This window comes from Branchiostoma floridae, chromosome 2 (assembly GCF_000003815.2).
Source record: "Branchiostoma floridae strain S238N-H82 chromosome 2, Bfl_VNyyK, whole genome shotgun sequence".
NCBI lineage: Eukaryota > Metazoa > Chordata > Leptocardii > Amphioxiformes > Branchiostomatidae > Branchiostoma > Branchiostoma floridae.
In genome coordinates this window covers 28,174,818-28,196,198 of record NC_049980.1, presented here as the reverse complement: position 1 = coordinate 28,196,198, position 21,381 = coordinate 28,174,818, and the positions used below count along the sequence as shown (strand labels likewise).

The following is a 21,381-nucleotide window of genomic DNA, read 5'->3' as shown; positions in this document are numbered from 1 at the left end:
CGCCATCACATGAGTTTGTTTGTTTGTATATTTTAAATGATCTTCATTTGGTATTTTATAATCACTAACCTTTATAATTTCTTCAGTCATTTCCCATCGAAATCTGTGATAACAGCATGCATTGCAAGACTACAGTATAACGTTACACCACTATAATAACATTTCTACTCATCTTAACTTTGGGTATTATAAAGGCCCGCTGTTCCGCTACTCGACGGCGATCGCGCAGTGATCTAAATTGGATTTGCGTAATTATAACCCGCGGCTTCATAATTTTCATACATGTATCATGCAAAATTTAAAAGTATGACAAAGCGTAAAAAGGATTTAATTTTATCAATAAAACTCGTTGATCTATCAAATCGTTCCGTCCCCAGCGAAGTCGTCGCCTTATTATATAAGTAGATAGCAGTGTAAATAGAAAGACTTTTCATGCCATAAATTTCCTATGAATAATACCATTCGCTGTACCATTCTATAGAATTAGGGCCTACGACATTACAAAGAAATCTATACGTTAACCAAACCTTTGGCCTTACATACACCTCGTTTCTTACCCTCGCCACAGGTAACTAATGGCCAGGATTTCTGCCATGCGATGCCCGGGTGACGTGTGATATATCAGATGCCGGGAGACGATGAACGATCGTAACAAGCACCCGTCTTGTTATACATGACTGATCGGGGCCGGTTCCAGCCGTCTCATGTATTACCGTTAAAAATAGAGCTTAATCTCTCTCCAAGGCTATCCTGGGTGATCAGCTGACGCAGGTGGGACTACAAGATGATGTATTGTCCGTGGTTCAGTGCATGGAGAAACTGTAAAACTATCTTTAGCCTCCCTTGCAGCCTCTATGAGTTTGGCTTTTTCCCAATGACATACCAGTTCTATACATGTCACTGAAACCTCTACAGAGATCTCTAATAGAAACCCAGAACTGATATGCCAGCCTTGTTTAGTCTGCAGGGACCAGGCTGCACGTTTTTTTCAGTTCAAATATTCAACAACGTTTAAACATTCAACAGCGGTGTCTGCTGTTTGCGATGATAACTTTCGAATTGTGTCTGATTATGAGTATCATTGGGTGCGATTCTGTGCGTTTTTCCCTATCACGCCTGTCTGTGTCAAAATAAACAGCATAATTCAGTCTTAAGTGTCTGATTTAACGATCCTTCATATCTCAATAATGTAAACAATAAAACTACAATTAGTGCAATTCTGTACATTTGTCTCTATTATACAAGCCTCTGTCAAATCAACTTAATTCAGTCTTCAGTATTTGATTGAACAATCATTGTCATTTCAATTGTGAAAAAATGATAAAATACGAATGATACCAATTAAGTGGCACCTTGTGGCTCTACATTATGTATTCCTCAGGGACTATAAAGATGTCAACAGAGGCAAGTGAACATTTATGACATTATTATAGTGTTTCTACATTCATCTACATCTCTCTGAGATAAAGCAAGGTATGTAGTAATCAACTAAATTTGAAAGAATGTACAATATCATGTAGATATTAATGTGCAGAGACATGATTTATAACACGGCCTTGTTGCAAAGATCCTGCAGCTCAGCCTATTTATCACATTTATCTAGTTTAAAAAAGTTTTTTTCAGTCGAAACCCGTGTCAACTAATTTTTCACGTGATAACAGTTATCCCAATAATATTATTTCACCAGTTTGGTCTACTAGTGAATAATGAGATTGAGCAAAAACAAGTTATTCCCAAATATCACTTTTGTTTGTCTTGAAATTCTTTTCAGAACTAGATAAATGTGACAAATATGTCTGATTCTACTATTCGCGGTTAAAAAAGAGTATTATCTTACTGTTTTCTAATTTAATTCCATATCTAAGACATCATTTCACAAAATAAAACACACTGTATAAGCGATGACTTCCGAAAGCCCTTCCTATTACGTGATGTCAGCCGGGAAATTAGCACCGTTAATACGTGGATAAAAGATGGATCTGCCAAAGTCGTTTGACACTCAATCTTCATGGAGACGGTTTCTTCTTATTCCACTGGATACATTGAGAAATAGATCAAACATGTAAAACTGATCCCCTTAGATTTCAATCGTAAAAGTCATTTTCCAACTTTGGGGGACTACAAAGGTTTGCGTAGCACAAACTCTCGCTGTTTGGGGCCGCAATGGTTCATTACTACTTTTTATTCTGTCTGGAGGACTAAATATAAGAAGTCGCACTTAAAATTTCAACATTGTACCATTTTGCAAAACTAACGTTAGTCCGGATCCCTTGGAGTTGAAGAGTCATTTTCCAACTAAAGGGGAAACAACTGCAAAGGTTTGTGTAGCACGAACTCACGAACTGCTGCGACCACAGCGGTCTATTACTGCATATGTCAGGGAGCAATTTGACATCCTTCTGGAGATGTCGTTCATTTCAACTTGTGCCATTTCGCAAAACTAGTCCCCTCAGAGTCATTTTCAATCTTGGGGGCACATTTATTGTACAGGTTTAACGTGAGCTCCCGCTGTTCAAGGTCATATCGATCCCTTTCCCTCGTCTAGAGGCCAACCGGCGCGATATACGTGGACGTAATCAGACTAGAGGATAGATGGAACTTTATTGCACGACATTTATACATGGTAGAATGTATGGTGACGACAATTACACAAAGAACAAAATAGATGTATAGAACAAAGACTTAACATCCTAATTAACATAGCAATAAGGTCTAATACAAGTCTTTGAAATAGTATCACAATCGAGTTGGGCTAATAATTAGTTTCGGTATTTTGTTCTAATAGCAAAGCAGTCTTTGATATATCTACCTATCTTTGCATTATGGGAGTTGTGGCATTTAAAGATATACAAATCTGTCTGTACCTGATTCGAGAAATGTGAATGGCTCATTACGTAAATTAGCGTATCTAGAGCATTCCGTTATAAAGTGAAATTCATCTTCAACATTCTTTGGACAGAAGGGACAGAACCTTTGGTCAACGTCTACATTGTAGTATCTATCTGCCAATTTCCATATTCAATTTATGGCTCAGATGAGAAGGCGTGCATTACGTAACAAATGTTACACACTACATAATGCGTCCCCGGGGCCCTTGGATTTGAATTGTAAACGTAACCGAAAAAAAATCCAATTTTGTGGCATCTGCAGTACAGTGCCATAACGGCCTTGCGTTCGAACTAGTAACATTTCACAAAATACGTCCCCTTAGGTTTGAATTGAATGGCAAAAGTCATATTCCAACTTTATATAGCAGCTATATAGTCTCTGTAACACAAACTCTGGCCGTGCAGGGTCGCAACGGTCCATTTATCTCGCCTAGAAATAGAAGGCAGACCAGTGGGAGGAATATTTTGATTCTAGGAGGCAATGTAATCTGAGGACACTACGTTGGTAGATGTGCATTGTAACTTGCAATATTTCACCAAACTGCCCCCATTGGATTTGAATGGCAAAAGTTATTTTTCACATTTCGAGGGAAGCGACATTCTGTACAACATAAACCTCTCGCTGTCCTGGGCCATTACCGTCCATTACTTTTATTCAGCAGGCTGATCAGTTGGAGAGCTGTACGATTTACGTCATCGGGCGAGAGGACATCAGGTGGGATGTCGTACTTTTCCACTTGTAACATGGCACACAAAAATTTAGATTGAAAAGTCAAGCTTTGGAGAGAAACCGTACACTTCAACTTGTAACAAAGGCGGTTTCGTTAAATTCTGGCGGGGGAGGGGATGTGATGTCATGACGCACGTTAGCCTTATAGGGGCCTGTTTATTTGACGGGTAACTAGAAGATTGATTTAGTCGGGCTGCACTGACTATGTCTCTGTCTCATCACGTTTGTGTGGAAGACTGGGTCTTCATTATTGATGAGGGGAAATGAGAGAGTTTTTCTCATTTGACACGCCTCCTGCGCCAGAGTCGGACAGACCGGCGGCAATGATTGGACGATGATATGCGCCATTAGAACCTGCCGTCTGGCCGGCCTAAATCTCGGACGTGTGAAGAAATTGTACCGACCCATTCGTATGTTCAGAGGGCTAGAAACCTATGAAAGAACGCTGTGATAATTTCATCGACTATAGCGTTCAACATGCAAGTGCCCATGGCATCGTCTCTCATTTCTGATCGTCTGAACGCCAAAAACTTCATGATGTCCCATTTCATCATCCACTTAGAAAGCTTAAATCTGTCATTGTTAAGTTTTACTTAGCATTTTTTGTGACTCTGTGCTGCATGTTTTTTGGTGTGTTTTTTGCATTTGGCACAACTCAACAATGTTCACGTCACCCGCTTTCTACTATAACAATCATCCACCAATTGGTGTTTAGAGAGATATATTACACATAGGACGAGGATGAAGCTTGTCAAAAGTCCCTTTATTTCCATATATAACAACCCAGACTAGGTTCATTTCCCGTCAGTTTGACCAGTTTCGTTTTCTGATGAGGTCGAAGGCCAGCTATTGGAAAAAAACAGAACGACCAAAAAGCGTTAACTATAACAATCAGAGAATACAAAGAATACCCGGCCCGAATAACATACAAAAATATTCGCAAATTGAATTGCTGACCGGAGGAAACGACTCCCTCCCTCAACCCCCTATTGGTCAGGCTTTCATTGATCAGTAAATCTAGAAGCAAATCTCGGATCCCGGGATTATTGACAACATTCATTATATAGCTACCAAACTTTGACAAAGTCAAGTCGCTTTACATCAACAAGTATATATAGTATACATAGTATACAGCATTGTATCTGTTACGCTGCATCACTGTAAAATAAATACGACTCTGTGCGTAGCAAGTTTACAACCATCTCACTCATCGACGGTACAACATTCCTCAATGTCTACGTTTATTAGAACTAGCAGCGTGTATTCGTACCCTACTCCACACATCTCAAAATCACGATCAGCTGTGTGAAATGCTATCGTAGATTATTTCTGAGGCACAATTGTGTAGGATGAAAAGGCAAAGGTTTCTCTCGTTGTCTTCAATGAAAAATCTCGTAAATCTTTACATAAGCCTAGGTACCGATCGACAATTAGCCTCCAAGCAGACACCGTTGCAGGCATTTATCATTGCTGTTTTTGTTATGATTACGCATTGTTCTCTGATCACAGTTTAAATGTGGAAAATGGACCTTATTAGCAGAGTTTGCATTTTCTTTTGATTCGGCTTTCATGTTATTTTAATAGCAACTGCGCACGGGGTTCATGTCAGCAAATGGTGTATAAGATGGCGTAAATCACACGACAATTGTAATCAGAAAATAGCGCGTAACCATTTAAAACAAGTAGCAATATCAAAACGCAAGCTGCTGAGCCCGCTTCGAAGGCTAAATTTGAAGGTCTCTGTCCTCTGTTTAAAATATGTAGGTCAAGAAATGGGTTGTGGCTTCCCGCCATGTCGAGATTTGATGCTTGTTATTTTTGATGAGCTGGACTGTGAGGGCGACAGGAACCCCTCGTGGTACAGATGAGTGACGTACTCGTGGACGGTGCAGTGCTTCTTTATATTCTCGCACAGGACGCAGTAAGGATCGGAGTAGATCCCGCCTGTCCTGGGCAGCCTCTTGGCTGTCGGCAGCTTCTGCTTGTCCTGCTGAATCCTTACGTTCCTATCCCTGAGTAAGGTAAAGTAGCACATGTGCCACGTCTTCATCCACGTGCAGAACGTGGCGTCTATGCGAAACCCGGCGTTCCAGGCCGTCTCGCCTATGTAGATGGGAGCGAAGTCGTAAAACTCCCGGTTACAGTGAGTTCTCATCTTGTCCTGCAGCCACCGGAAGTGGGCCAGCTCCTCCTGGAAGTTGCCGCCCGCCATGTTGATCTTTCTCCACAACGTCCGGTTGAAGTGCTCGTACAGAGCGTAGTCGATGGCGTTGTGCCGCCGGTAGTTTTGCACCAGGCGCTCAGACACGGTGTTTTTCCGCAGCTCGTACTCGTAGCTGTTGTACTTGAAGTAGAGGATGTCCTGCATGTCCCAGCACAGCAGCCGCCTCAGCAGCACCAAGGACTCGTCGAAGTACTCCGTCACCATCACGAGCCCGAACTCTCGCGAGATCTTGTCTACAAAGTCCCGGATGTTCTTGTCCCTCACACTTGTAGATAGGTTGGAGGACAGATCCTTGAGGGGGTAACCCAGCTCTACTGCCATCGGGTTCTTGGTTGCAGATATGGGCGCGCCTGAGGAGCGCAGATCGACCTTGTTATCGAATCTTTCCGGATTTTCCAGGAACGTTTGCAGGGCGTTCCTTCCGGGAATGCGGAACCTCCTCGCCAGTTGGTAGTAGTTGAAGGCAGACTTGAGGCGGTCCATCGGTTCCCTGAGGATGGTGACGAAGGTGGCGTTCCCAGACAGCAGCTGAGTTATCCTGGCTCTATCGTAGATGGTGTGATACGTCAAGATGTCGAACTCCTTTCCCTCGGGTGGGAGGTACTTTCGGATGTCCTGCAAAACAATAGAAACAATGTGTATGAAATTAGGTTGACCTAACAAAAATACATTGTCCTGATGTGCTATGTTTGACATGCGCAGCTTTGATATGTACCGACAAAGTATAAAGAAGAGTGACCAACAACATTACTTCGGATTTCGTATTATTAAACGGAAGACCCTTCCAGCAGCATACACGTCGGATGCGCAACAATCAGCATTTTCAGCATTTAAATTCTCTATCTTTTCGCCAAGACGAAAGGTTACTGACTTCGAAACCACAAATATTAGTATAAAATCCATGCATTCATCCATGAATTCATTCCTTCAATACCTGAAGGCCGTATGGGTAGAGTTGGTTGATGTTGTTGGAGCTCGGTTGCACGAAAGAGAGGTTGCGAAGATACCCGAAGCGGTGTAAGACCTGTGTGGGGAGCAGATGAACAGTCTCTGTTAAACTATTGACAGGGGCGAATTAATTTGATCATTATTCGGCTGCATGAAACAACATACAGTCAAGGCTACTCCACTAGCCGGAGGTTATCATATAAGGATAGTCCAGGTAACTGCACAATACACATGTAGTAAAACCAATAAAACGATTACGATGCACAGCAAATGCGTTCACAGATACAAGTAGTTTTTACTAGGTTACACAAATGACACACAATAGGGAATTACTTTGGCACTTATTCAATACATATAGTTTAGACGGTCTGTGTTTACTTACTAGCCTTACAAGTGCAAAAATAAGTACAATGACGTGTGCTAATGATATTTGCTAAAGGTATATCATCCACCCCGAGGTGTTTGTAGTGTTATAACGCTTGGTCCTTTGCAATAACCACCGAATAAAACCAACGAGTGAGCGAAGCAATAAACGAATCGATCAGAATAAGAGATACAAAGGACATTAACCAATCAGAAACAGACATGCACAGGTCTTTGACCAATCAAACGGAGCGATACATATCAACTAATAACTGACGTTACGGCGTCATAACCAATATAGAATGGGGCATCTGATTGGTTGACGTCGTCTGGCTATATGCTAATGAGTCTTGCAGACCTGCATAATGGTGCTCCCGCCCGTCTTGTGGAGCTTGATGAAGGCAATTTTGGTGTCAGGCTTGCACGCGTGCACACGTGACGATCTCATGATCGGGTCCATGCTCAGTCGGTATCTGTAGAAGTGCAGAAAGTATATACAACATGTTACTTAACTCGGAATTACACAGCAAGCTGTCGAAACGTAGAGAAGGAAATGAGGTTGTGCACCTAAGGAAATTATGTTGAGATTTACCAGCCTGACGGACCTAACTGCATAACAACTAAGAATTGCAATCAATAGCAACCTTTTGTTCACTCAAAAGCGACGAAAAGACCATTTGATGCATTTATCATCTGCTCTATAAATGGCTAAATAGCTCTGGTGTTGTCAATCGATGTCCTGTTGGCTACTCAACCAGCCATACACAATATAATATTATTTACAAAGTGAGATAATATCAGAAAAGCCAGTAAATACACGAATAGGCTTGTTACATGGCAAATCAATACTGAGTAGCTACGTTATATGTTAATCGCTTACACATGTGCTGCTTGAAATGTTTCTAATAACACCCAAACGATTACGCCCCTATTACACTCTACGGTGATTGCACTGCATACTTTTACATGTACTATAAAAGTGGACACAAATGGAGTTTAAACGTACAGGTAGAAGAATTTATCAACATGTTGATAATAATATACTGCCCGCTGTTAGGTCTTAATGTTTTTTGACATATTTACCTATTTGCACAAAATAAGGGTTGTTTCCTACTAGAATGCAATCAAATTCATCTATAGGATTGAATATATTGAAATCTTTATTTGAAAACGCGGCAGGTAAAATGAAGAGCTCTGCGCGTTTATCATCGTTATATTGGCCCGCCGTCAAAGTGCATGAGCCGCGCGGTGTTTGACAGAGTCGCGGCAGCGTGAAATGCCTCGCCTTTACATGCCATCTGCACTCTCCATAAACCTCGCTTTAACACTCCGTCAAGACACGTCTGCTTCAATGCTTGTAACGTTTCCATCTTGTTTCAGACGTGACTCTATTTCCGCGCGCTAAAGTTGGTTCGACTTTATTCTGACACACTTAAGCTCCACTAATGGTCCATAAATTAAATATACAAGCCTCATCAAATACAACAGGCATCAATTAAACAGCAGCACGTATACATACTTACAAAGATTTAAAGCACATAGTTGCTTACAACATGACAATGACAATATACCATTGACTTGGTGGGGTTTTATCATTGAGGACCATGAAGGCTAGTTATCATAAACACGTATTGATTTCTATAATAAGCTGCTATTTTAGTGGACTGTTTCGGTAAGGATTTCTTTCAGACATGAAAAAAATTGAAGGTATGAAACAGAACCCACAACGAGTTATTTCTGACATAAGTCCTTAATCACATGCTATAAGTGAAACGGTAGGTTGCCGACAAATAGACATTTTTTGGGGCAGTCGTGAAATTCAACTGTTTTCTCGTAGAGCGTTGGGAACGGCCAAAAAGGCCTTTTAGAAATAAAAACTTTCCTTACAAATTTTACGACATATATAACCGCGCCTTTAGGGTTTATATACGAAATATTACGAAGCAACAATCGTTTGAGATGCAATCTAATTGCCGTATCGATGGAAACTTGTTTGAATGACCGGAACATGCCGGCATGCTCACAACCATAAAACACGAAGATGGACGTCACAGATAAAGATGGAATCTGTATCTGCACGTCCGTCCATCTACATTCTTATCGACTAATGGTGGAGCTTACTTTGAATGCGTTTCTTCCCCAGAGCTATCCCGGGGGTGGACTCAAAGGCAGCTGTACCAAAGTGTACTTTACGTAGGAAAATCGTTACCCAGGTCTCAAAGTTACTCAAACAACTAGATAGCTTTCAAAAATGGCCAGACGGTTCAAGTACACAGAGAAGTCCACTACGTTAAGCCTGAGACAGTTTACAAAGCTATCCAGTTGCTTACTAACTGATGTATCTTGCGTATCTTACTACGTGGACATAGTGTAGTTGACTTGTCCTGGTGGCATTTTTTGGCTATCGACAAGCAACATCCTTAAGAGACATGCATGCACATATGGAGATCGTTGGGCGGCTGATAAGCCACCAAACATCATTGGTCATTGACGTCATTGAAAGATTGTAGATAGATCATTATAGAACCAATGAGTTCAGGGAATGAACATTGGACATCATTGAAAGATCACTGAAGGACTTTGAAGATTATTGTATCATTGGAAAAGTATTGAGATCATTCAAAAGATAGCTAGAAGTCCTTCTCGATTATAGAATGATCATATTGAAATAATTGAAAGAGTATTGAGTATTGTAGTTCCCATTTTCGTCTAGTTCCTTATTAGAGAGTCATGGTCTGTATAGACTGACATAGTAGTAGTAGTAGTAGTATCAGTAGTAGTATTTGTTCATTGAAAGGCCTTCGAATATCAGTGGAGAAACATGTAAGCAATCCCAGACATGTATACCTGCCTGACCTAACTTGGACATAATCACGTAATAGATTAATACTACCTGGAGTTATCACTAGATATTGAGGCCTCGTGGGATTTACCGATAGTGACAGATCAGGAAAACTATACTGGCGCCGTGTATCACCCAAAGCAACCATTGCCAGATTAACCCGGTGTATATCATCATTGGTAAATACCGAGTTTTGTGCAGGATGACAGACATTGAAGATCAGCTTTGGAAGACCATAAAAACCATGGCAAAAGTACTAAGATCATCCAAATATAGTTAGATGTCCTTGACAAACATTGACCGATCATCGTGATAGTTGAAAGATGGTAGAGATATCATTGACAAGCTCGGATCTTCTTGAAGGATCTTTAAAAGACAATAAAAATCAACGCAAAATCACTGAGATCGTTAAATTCACGATTGAAAGTCCTTGGTTATCACTGAGGACTTTGAATCATCAATAATAGATCATTGAATGCAATGATGATCACTGCAAAATCTTCCTTTGTGATCATCGAACAATCATTGAGAGATCTGATGAGAGATCATTGAAGACCTTTAAAATCATCAAAAAATCATTGAACGACCCTTGCAATCATTAATCGATCATTGAAACCACTGACGGGTCATTAAGAGACCTTGACGATCACGCAGCGCTCACTGAAAGACCATTGTGAGATTTTTGAATTTCATTGTCTCATTTTTTCCAGGGTTTTACCGATGTAGCATCCCCGCAGAAGGCTCTGTCCTGATGCCAGACTGCTTTGATGCGGTTTTGTTGATGGAGGGATACCATTAGGCATCTCTTTCCTAAAGTATAGCCCATTTCCGCACGCATTAAGAGTCGCATGTACCGTCCATTACTCACACGGAACCAGCTTACCCAACCACACAGATACATTGTGTTCATTTGTCTAACATTCATGTTTCCCGACGTAACGTTGGGACTAGTGCATGAACATAAAAGCGTATGAACAATGCGTTTTAAAGTGTCTAGATAAATTCAATCACTTTCTGCACTTTTTTGTTGTAACGTAGTAGCTGACAAATGCGTATGGACGCTTCGACGTGGTTAAAAGGCTTTCATGAATCACACTTGGCGGCGATGTGTACCTACAAATGCTGTATCTACGGTTGCATTTAAAGACCTGTTAATGGACGTATGTGGTGAAGGCAGGGCGTGAAATGGCGAGCTCGGTAGTTTTCTGCCTTTGAAATGCGGACATGAAAGAACATATAGATAATGGTGCATTTTTTATACTTCAAGTCGTGGTCTTACTGTACGAATGCGGACCCTGCGTTTTTGTTGTTTTGCATTTGAATCGCGTTTCCTCCGGATCCGATACCGAACGTTACTGTGACAAACATTGATCTATCTCTCTATGTTGTTGAATACTCCATTGCACATAACTAACAGGATACGTGCACATACCCTTTCCCAATAATCTACCTGTAATCCAAATTGAGAACCATATATTACATTAAACTAGCTAGCTAGCTACCAATTAAAAACTTAAGCACTGATATCTGTGACAAAGCATCGTGTAAAAAGTCACTAAACAAGTGGCTAGATTTTGAAACATATAGAAACGAACTGAAGGTATAACCGAGGTAGACGAAATGCGAAGCAGGTGTCTGACCCCCTTTCTACATAAATGGCGACAGCCGTACAGCAAGCAAAATTTGAATTATCACTGGAATACGATGTAAGATGCAAAAGTTTGATTCAAAAGAGTACAAAAGACACAAAACGTTAAAAAATTGTTCTCAACTACGAAATCCGTCGAGTAGCCTGTCAAAGAGTCAGAGCGGTCTCATCCTCTAGTGGCAAGTGGGTGTTGCTGAGTAAATGTTGTAGGGCAAAAGTCCGGTCACGTCCATGTCATGGTTATGGCTGACTTCTCACAGTAACTGCCAGAAGCTTTGGACGTGTCATAGCGGACAGAAAAGATGGCCTCGGGTGGAAAACCTTTACGATAGGGCTGGTCAGGTTCCATTTGGAGGGCTATGAGGGTTCGGCTGACTTGGAAACCCTGGTTCAATGCTGGGTGGGGCATATCGGTTGGGGATGCACACGTCATTTAGAAGGGTCGTGAAAAAGGAGGTCGCGTGTTCGAGGAGGGGCCTCAAGCACGTTAAAGGGGAAGGACTAGCAACCCCTTCCCTGTAAAAAATATACCCTACTACTGAAATAGCCAGGAAACTTGCTGCCATCGTGCCACTTGGCTCTTCAAGAGCCTGAACAAAGGAATGAACAAACGTTAACGCTTTAAAGTACACGAGTATTTTGAGTATTAGTATGCACAAGAAAAATCTATGAATATTATCTATCTTTACTTCTAATAGCGTTTCCAAAAGTTTCTTACTGCTAATGGTGTCAAAAAAATTGTTATCGATCAGCATAGTTTGTTACTAATCGAGGAAATTCCCCAAACTGTCATTCAAGATGCTGATGTATTGAACGCGCGCAATAAAAAACATGAAGTGATGAATTACAGCGTGATTGACTGTAATGTAATACACATAAAGACGTTACGATCAGGTATGCACATAGTTAACGAACGATTCAACGAGACATTTTAGCAGTTTAAAAAACAATTATTCTTGATTACCGTACGTTCAGGCCTCCAAGGGGCAACATATAAAGCATAAAATACTGATGTGACTCTAAGGCTGCATCGCTTGACGAGCTTATCCATTGTACTTATTACAAGTATATGAGACGTATCTATTCTCCAAGTAGACGTAAGGCGTTACATCGGGGAAGAAGGTTTTAGTAGTGACGGCGTTTTATTTCGTATGCCTCCCACCAGTATGGCAGATGAAAGAAATCGCTGTCCCTATTAACCCTCTTCCTCTTGTTTGGATGTTTGGAGGACATATGGATTATGTTAGAAAAACGATATTGTTTGGTTAAGTTGTGTTTATGACAATATGGCAACATGACAATTCAATGCACGTACAGTCAGCAACCTGGGATGTACACTATAAAATGCGCATTGCACACAATACATAGAAGTATACCACGCCTCCTCTGTTCAAATCGTCAAGGCAAATGCTTAAGATATTCCTCAGTACTGGGCACAATCACTGACACTAAAATCCGTTGTCATTCCTCCTCCCACACACTCTCTTTAAGGTTAGAGTTAGAGGAGACGTCGGGCTGACCAATGCACTTTCTAGAACCATCCTTCAGGTACAGCGTGACAAATAGCTTCCTCACAGACTCGGCAATCGGACTATCGAACCACAGACAGACAAATCCTGGTGAGCTAACCGTTAGCTGGTTAAAAGTCACGTCGGAAACGCTGGCGTCGCCAAAAGTCTGCTTAAATGTTAATCAAATCTTTGACATTTCCATATGATGTAAGGAATGATTAGTGGTAGAATTAAAGGGAATCTGGATAAAAAGTATTCTTCTGGAGTTTTGACCGTAAGAGTACAGTAAGTTGTAAAAGACTATCATGGCCTTAAAAGTTTGATTTTTCATTAGCTTCCGTATTGAGCTGATAGTAAAAGGATTAGATTTTGAGTGTGACGTTCCATGTATAGACCGACGGATACAAAGATTTTTTTGGCTTACTCGATGAGTCTACAGTGGATCCGACTCGTTGATGCCACACGTATGTCTTTGTTTGTTTGTTTGTATCACATGCCAGGTAAGTCGCCTCATAGCGTAACAATCAGGATTTTGACTGAATATCCAGACAGAATATTTTCACCCATTCAGACATTTCCACAAAGGGGCAAGGCCGGACTAAAAATAGTTCAATAGAAGGCATTGTGCATATTCATTGTGATAAACTTGTGACATAGGCGCCTAACGTTCTAGAGGTGTGGCTCTCCTCAAACACGGGACATCCATTTTAACGTCCTTTCAAACTAATCATATCAGGGGACGTCCGACGCGGGTGCTCATTCACGCCTAGGTCAAGTGAGGAAATTGTTGTAAAGTGTCTTTCCAAATGGCACAATATCGGGGCCTGCCTGAGACTCGAACTCAGTACCTCCAGATTTTGAGTTCGACTCGATCCATTTAGAAACACTCGTTCCGTTGTTGTTTCGTTCCATTTTGTTTCATTGCGCACTTTCGGTACACCCACCACAAGGCCACCAATTTGTCAAATTTGTGGTCTTCTGACAAGTTGTGCAGACAGTCCCAACCCTCGAGCATTCTAGTGAGCCCGGGTGACAATTAAAGCGGTACGTATCAAGACAGATGAGAGGGATCTCGTGGTTCTAGAGAAGAATAAGGACTGCCGATCCAGAGGCTGAGACATCCCATAGTCTGTATAATTCTGAACGGAGTCTATTTTACTCCATCTACAGGCAGACTTTGATCGGAAAGGACTGTGACATTTGTAATGTATTAGCCCAAAGAGGGCTACAGTAGTCACGGGGGAGTCCTGGCTCTGCGTGCTGAAAAAAAGTACCCTCTCTATAGCTAGCTCCTCCGTTTTTATTTTTGACTCATCAGAACCTTACTAAAGTCTACCAAAACGGGATAACAGATGCACTTACGTTCACATATTGTATTTTCCTAGTTTCTTCCCCTCCTTTTCTCCAAACAAATGAATAAGGTCAATGCCCTGGACCAGACGGCAATCACCACCAGACTGGTAAAGTAGAAGACACCCTGCGCTGTTCCGTTACATCGTGTAGCAAGTGGCAGGACAAAACTGGAGGGGCTGGTCACCATATACTAGTACATATGGTATTGTTTAAGCAAAACCTAACAGAGCAGTACTTTGTTAGGTTAAAACATGTGAAGGTACACGTGTTGCATTTGCTTACAAATGTTGCCTTTCTTGTTATAAGACCTTCCCTCCTCACGTCTGCTTGGAGGTTGGTATTCAAGGTTTCAGATATTAACGTCATGTCACGCCTTTCCCGGGCCCGCCATTGCGTTTCCTCCGTCATCCGTGGCGCGATTAAATTGGACACGGCCCGCGCCGAGATGTTGGCATCCATCGATTTTCGGGTCTTTTCGCCGTCTAATAAAGCGATGTACCGCTGTCATGGACATTCTCAGATCAATATCACTTCAATCTGCTGCAAACCCAGGAACATGGAAAGGCTCATAGTCTCCAGCAGACTCCGTGGGGTGCACGTAAAATGCCAAAAAATAGTCTAATAGGTGAAATAATTTGTCAGAAGAATTAGCCTCGTGTGGCAACGGCTTACTGTTCCTCTCCTCCTAGATCCCCGGAGGTTTACCTGACCACGACCTTGTCATCAATTGAATTGAATGAAGACCTTTATTGCACATTTTTGCCCCACTGGGCTAAGTACAGGTCACACGGTAAGAATCACATATATGTAACAATGGAAACAATCATACACATCTATATATGTAGATGTGCGTCTAGTCTATTCTAAGACATTCGACTTCCTCTCGCTTCTTGGTAATTGTATAAATGTAGTTAGCTGTATCAATAGACAGCTTTCAGTATGTGATATCTACTAAACGTTTTACTCCCAGCTCTCCACTGTTTGTAAAGTCTTAGCTTATGATGCACACGTTCTAGCTGTAACTGGTTTTAAGTGTACAACTATTTCATTCTACTTAATATATGTTTATTTTTGTATTGTACAAATGTATATGTTTGTGCCACGATATCAGCCTGCTGCCACAAGGTATTGTTCTTTTCGCAACCAGAATGAAGTTAGAGTCAAGAATAAGCCGGCCATTGTCAACAGGTAAATCTGTACTCCAACATACAGACCTCTTTTTTTCCAGTCCACCGAAAAGTCTTCGCCAGGCTTCTCTTTGGGCTGCATGAGAAAGTATACAGCATTTGCATGAACCCCTCCGGCGAATGGCTACCCTGATTGACCATATGTATGTTGTTCTGTGTTGTGTTGTGTGTTTCCGCATTGAAAACTCCATCGAAAAAAATGGACTTTAGATGTGCGGACATGCTGCCCATTTCAAGGCTATTTCATCTCCAAACATTATTATTTTGTTACCCATACGGGCGTCTGATGAAGGAGAGTGGTGTAATATTTTCAGTGAGCCCAAGCGCCAGTCGGTCCTAGTTGTGCCTGCCTGCACAGTCCTGGTGCAAATTTGTGGACCTCTTTACCTTGAAAATCATTGGTTTATGCTAACATAAAAGCTGCGATCCAAATGAAACGCATAAATTTCATCTATTTTCATGTTGTTCACTGAAAGCACGAACAATTTCACCATACACACTTGACTACTTTGAAAACAAAGGATGAATAAATACAAGCCGCGAAGTCCGTTGCAAAACGCTTAGTCTAATTTTCACCGCAACATTTTTTTGTAAAATAAATGGTCCAGACAATCAAATTAGAATGAAGATGTTATGTTTACACCAGAGGACCAAGTAGTCATGCATTATTCAACAGGTACACGGCGTTTTAATCTCCTCCAGAAAAAGGTAATCAAAAACCCAATCTTTCATGTCGCAGTTCTGACACAGGTGGGCAACCTCTTGTCTTAGACGATTCAGGAAACATTCTTGATCGAAAACCGTTTTCTTCAAAGAAACCAGTGCGCAGTTTTGATCATTCTGATTGACATAATATTGAATAATTATATCACAAAAAATAAGTTTGAATAGTTTTTTAAGAGACCTTTGCTGAAAAACATTGTTTCTCTGTACGTGCCAGCCACGTTGAGATACGGACGCTGGAACATATGAAATACTTGATCTGTATAGAGTCCCGCGGTGAGACGAACGAAGAACATCGTGTATAAACTGTTATCTACAAATATTCAACGGTTAAGCTCCTGATCGAAAAACGCTTTCGGCATTACATAGTCGACAGAATGAAGAATTGAGCAGTTCTACTATTCAAATGCCATAACACGTGAGATACAGGACCTGCATAGATTCCCACACCGAGATACGTACATGCACGAATTCTTATCTATAAGTACCTAACAGTCAGACTATGTATTCAAAGATAATTTTGGCATAACTGTGTAGACAGAATGAAAAGTGTGAGATGTTTGAGAGCCCAAAACGGAGAACCGAATGAAGAACGTCATTTATCACATCTTATCTACAAATCTTACGGTCAATCTGAAGACAGGTTTGACTTAACGTAATAGACAGAATGAAAAATGGGTCAATTTTACTATTGAGATGCCGTGACATTTGAGATACTGAATCTGCACAGTCCCACGCTAAGATAAGAACGAAGAACGTTGTGTTCAAAGTCGTATCTACGAATACTCAACGGTCAGGCCGTGGATCAGAAAACCCATTTGGCTATATGTTGTTGGCAAAATGAAAGATTGGACAATTTTATTATTGAAATGCCGTAACATGTGAGATAACGTTTCTGCATAGTCCCACGCTAAGATACGAGCGAAGAACATTGTGTACAAACTCTTATCTAAGAATACCCCAACGGTCAGACCGTGGATCAGAAAACCCCGAAGGCATAACGTTGTAGACAGAATGAAAAATTGGACTTCTCAGATGCCGTAACATGCGACATAAAGTGTCCGCATTGTCCCACACTGAGATACGAACGAAGACCATTGACTATAAACTCGTATCTACGAATACTCAACGGCTATAGGCCGTGAATCAGAAAACCCATTTGGTCTAAAGTTGTTGACAGAACGAAAGATTTGACAATTCTGTTAATGAAATGTCGTAACATATGAAACACTGGATCTGCATAGTCCCACGCTGAGATACGAACGAAGAACGTCGTGTGCAAACTCTTATCTACGAATACCCCAACGGTTAGACCATGGATCAGAAAACCCCGAAGGCATAACGTTGTAGACAGAATGAAAAATTGGACTTTTCAAATGCCGTAACATGTGAGATAAAGTGTCCAAAGCTGAGATACGAACGAAGAACATCATGTAACTACAGACTCTTATCTACGACCATTGAACGTTCAGGCTGCAGATCTGCTGCCGGCGCCAGCTCCACTGTAATAGTGATTCATCGGGGTGGAGACGTTTGATTCAGATTGATATTCCTCGCCTATCAGACTAGCGGACTCGCTTCTAAAACAAATAAGCCGCGTGTCAAACGGTCTGTTCCTGGACGTTGCCGGCAATTTACTCTGTGATTACAGAGGGCGCACGGCTGGGATTCCAATTTACCGTATCTGCACCGCCATCGGGGATATAGGGCGATCTTTTCATTCGCTTCACATCGCCCGTATTTCATGCGGGTGTCTTGTCTTCTTAACAGCGTTTTGCCGCTAGTTTTGCGCTGGCATCAAACCGGTTTGAAGGGCCATAAAGCGTTTTGTGCGTGGCTTATCGATGGAAAGTGCCGGCCCGTGCGTAAACATACCTCAGCTAATGACCGTCGTGTGGGACAGACAACTCTCTGTTGTCAGAAGGGCAGGAAAGTTTGATTTAATCATTTAGAAGGAGATGAAGAAAAAGTGCTGCTATGGGCAGCGGAACGGATATCTAGTAGTAAGTAAAGCAGTGCATGTATGAAGAAAACTATTTTTGCATTAATGGATGAAGCTCTTGTTTAATAGTGCAGTTTTTTTCATTTATCGTTTGCCCAACCGAGCTAAGGACAGACCACAGCAAAGGCAAAATATACCCCATGTTGGTGAAAAATATCGTAGTCTTTGGTGGCTCCTTCTCGGGTCTTGGTAGTTGGAACAGGTGGTACTGCGTGGGCTTGTTAAGATGCAAGAGGAATATCGAAACAGTTGACTTTGTGAAGTTGAAACACTAACATAAAACACCAACAGCCAGAGAGAGGTAAGTCTTTGTAAAACGCGTATCTGTGTGTTCTTGTTGAAATACAACCCTTCCTCGCAGTAATTCGCAGATAACTAGATTTGTAGGCTTTCAGAAAACCCCCTTTGTGTGGCCAAATTTGGCTGTAGGATCCTCAGAGGTAAAACTAACGTTTCCCAGGGAGCTTTCAAGGTGATTGGATGGCCCCCAACAGGAGGGCGTCCGCGGAAGACGTGCGGGAGTGATGGAAGGGGCCCGGCCCTGCCATTCGTCATAAGTCCTTTGTACTGCCGGCCGCCGCTCGGACAGTGTGAGGTTAGAGAGGTTACTCCGCTGAAAGCGCGATCAGTCACGGCGAGCTTTATTAAACTTGTCCGCTCCGAGTCTTCTCGGCGAAGCGGTGAAACTGGTGGCGGCGATTTTGTATTGCCGTATTGACGCGTTGCCAAGGCCGCTGCGTTTGGAGCCAGCGGATTTACGTGCTCAAACTATGAAATGATACATGATGGGAAATTGGAAACGGTACAAATGTTGGATTTTTGCCGCATTATGCAGAAATATAACCACCGAACATTGCTAATGATACCTACATATCTGACTCATTTATGGTAATAAGACACAAGTAAATGGACTTTTCCTTTTTTCTTGTAAATTTCTTTTCCGCTCTGATACTTGTATTAGGCGTGCTATTTTGCCAGACAAATCAATTGTATTTCATGTTGGCTGCTTTAGATATACATTTTTTCGGTCACGATGCTTAACGCGTTTGTTTGTTTGTTTTTGCATACCATGTAAACCGCCTCAAGGCGTAATACACCAGGTTTGTACTGAACAGTATAAGCTGCATATTCGGGAAGATTTATTTGTACCATTCACACCGGGAAGGACCCCTACTCTTCTCGATAAGTGTGGTGGGTCCTTTAACGTACTCGAGGCGGAAAGACGGAACCTCCATTTAACATCCTATTCGAGGGCATGACCGAAGGTAAACCTGGGGTTGGGTTACCGTAATTCAATGGCGAAAACCGGCAAGGAAAATTGGGTCAAATGAAATCAAATTAACGGGTGTGATTAAGTTTCGTGTCATCCTGCAAGTAATCAGTTAAAGGGTCTGGAGAGTGGGCGAACGATTACAGGATCCTTCCGATAAATAGGTCAGAGGGGATGTCATCAACCGGTGCTGATGAAGTTGAGGCCAAACAAATCAGCAAACAAACAGACAAAGCTAACATTTTGAAATAAAGAAGGGTATGGTTTTTCATGATACTGTAGTTACTGTGTCGCGTCTTCAACCCCACATCATAACAATGACGTGTTTACGATGACAAACAAGCAAAGACGACATTACAACGAAGAGTCTTGTTTTTCTTTTTATACTGTATACTCTGTCTTCACTCATCGCCATAACATATTGTTTGTGAGGCCAATCAAACAAACAAGCAAGCAAAATCAAGCATTGATACCGTACACAATGTTTTAACCCCTCACCGTAACATTAAGCTTGTGAGATCAAACAAATAAACAAACAAAGCCGACATAGACCAGGGTCTTGATTCTCGTCATAAGCATGTGTTTTCGAATTGGCCTTCGTTAGTCACGGATTTCACAATGAACGTAATAAATCATAACCAGATAAGGTTCTCCCAGAAATTTTGATGGCACAATAACAACCGTAAGATGCATTTGAAGTCGGCCCGTTGCAGACTTGACATATGGACAGCGGAGATGATAGACTACCGCCAGAGGCTCTCCGGCGAACTCAGCGGACCGGGCACCGATCGGGAGGCGAGTGGGCGGACACACAAGACTGACCCCGAAAAACAATATAAAATTGAAGAGGCATCTACCACGCAAGGCACGCTCGTAGACTACATACACGTCACCACTGCGAGCGTTCTTCTTCTGATTAAGAATCGTTTTCTGGTTGCTACGTGTGCTCTGATTGCTCCTGTTTTCCCAAAAAATAATGTTGTTGAGAACACAATGGAGCTATACCTAATGAAATTAGAACATGCAAGCAATTAAAGCAGTAATCTCCCTCAGCAATTGCTGAGTTGTCCCTTTTTTTGAGACGCTCAACCATGCTTTCTAATTGTTTAGGTGGCTTCGTGTCTCACATAGAGCTTTAAGCCTGCGTCACCTATCCGGAACACGGCCCATGTCCCCTCTCGCACTGCGCGACTTTTTATTAATAGTGAATGGCCGATGTTCGCAGGTCACCGAGCCAGGGTAAATTTTCAAGGGAAAAAATACGGTTTCCGTTTGTTTTATTTGCACTTAAAACATAATGAATACATAACAAAGAAATATAAATAAAAAATAATAGTGCAAGGGAGGCCTGAAGCTTGTACTTCTGTGTCGCTTTATCAAATCATGACAATTCGATCAGATTAATCAAACAATGGAAATTATGCATTAATAAGAAAATACTCTCTGGCTTTTCTGCAATTTGGTGACTACATGGCGACCAACAAATTCAGCCAAACGTCGTTAACAGTATGACGGCCCCTTTACGAGTTTCCGTCCGAAACGGGGATTAAGAAACAGGGTGGCTGAAAACGGTAACATAAAAACGCCGACCACACAACCTGCTATGCATTGCCCAGCCGCTAATCTCCAAGTAGATCCTACGGTAGCATTTATAAGAAATCTTTTAAGATAGTATCAAAAGCTGGCAGAGGA

The 21,381-nt window shown here is 41.7% G+C and overlaps 1 protein-coding gene across 1 annotated transcript in view; it reads right to left on the bottom strand.

Moving 5' to 3' along the window:
• Positions 1 to 5,022: 5,022 nt before the first annotated feature.
• The window catches only part of LOC118410584 (galactosylceramide sulfotransferase-like), a 28,604-nt gene continuing 12,245 nt past the window's right edge, over positions 5,023 to 21,381 (bottom strand). Inside the window, exons 3-5 of the mRNA XM_035812361.1 lie at positions 7,512 to 7,626; positions 6,777 to 6,866; positions 5,023 to 6,457 (exon numbers count right to left, since the gene is read on the bottom strand). Of these exons, the coding sequence (XP_035668254.1) occupies positions 5,384 to 6,457; positions 6,777 to 6,866; positions 7,512 to 7,626 (1,279 nt within the window). The 3' untranslated portion in view covers positions 5,023 to 5,383. The remainder of the gene's footprint in view (positions 6,458 to 6,776; positions 6,867 to 7,511; positions 7,627 to 21,381) is intronic.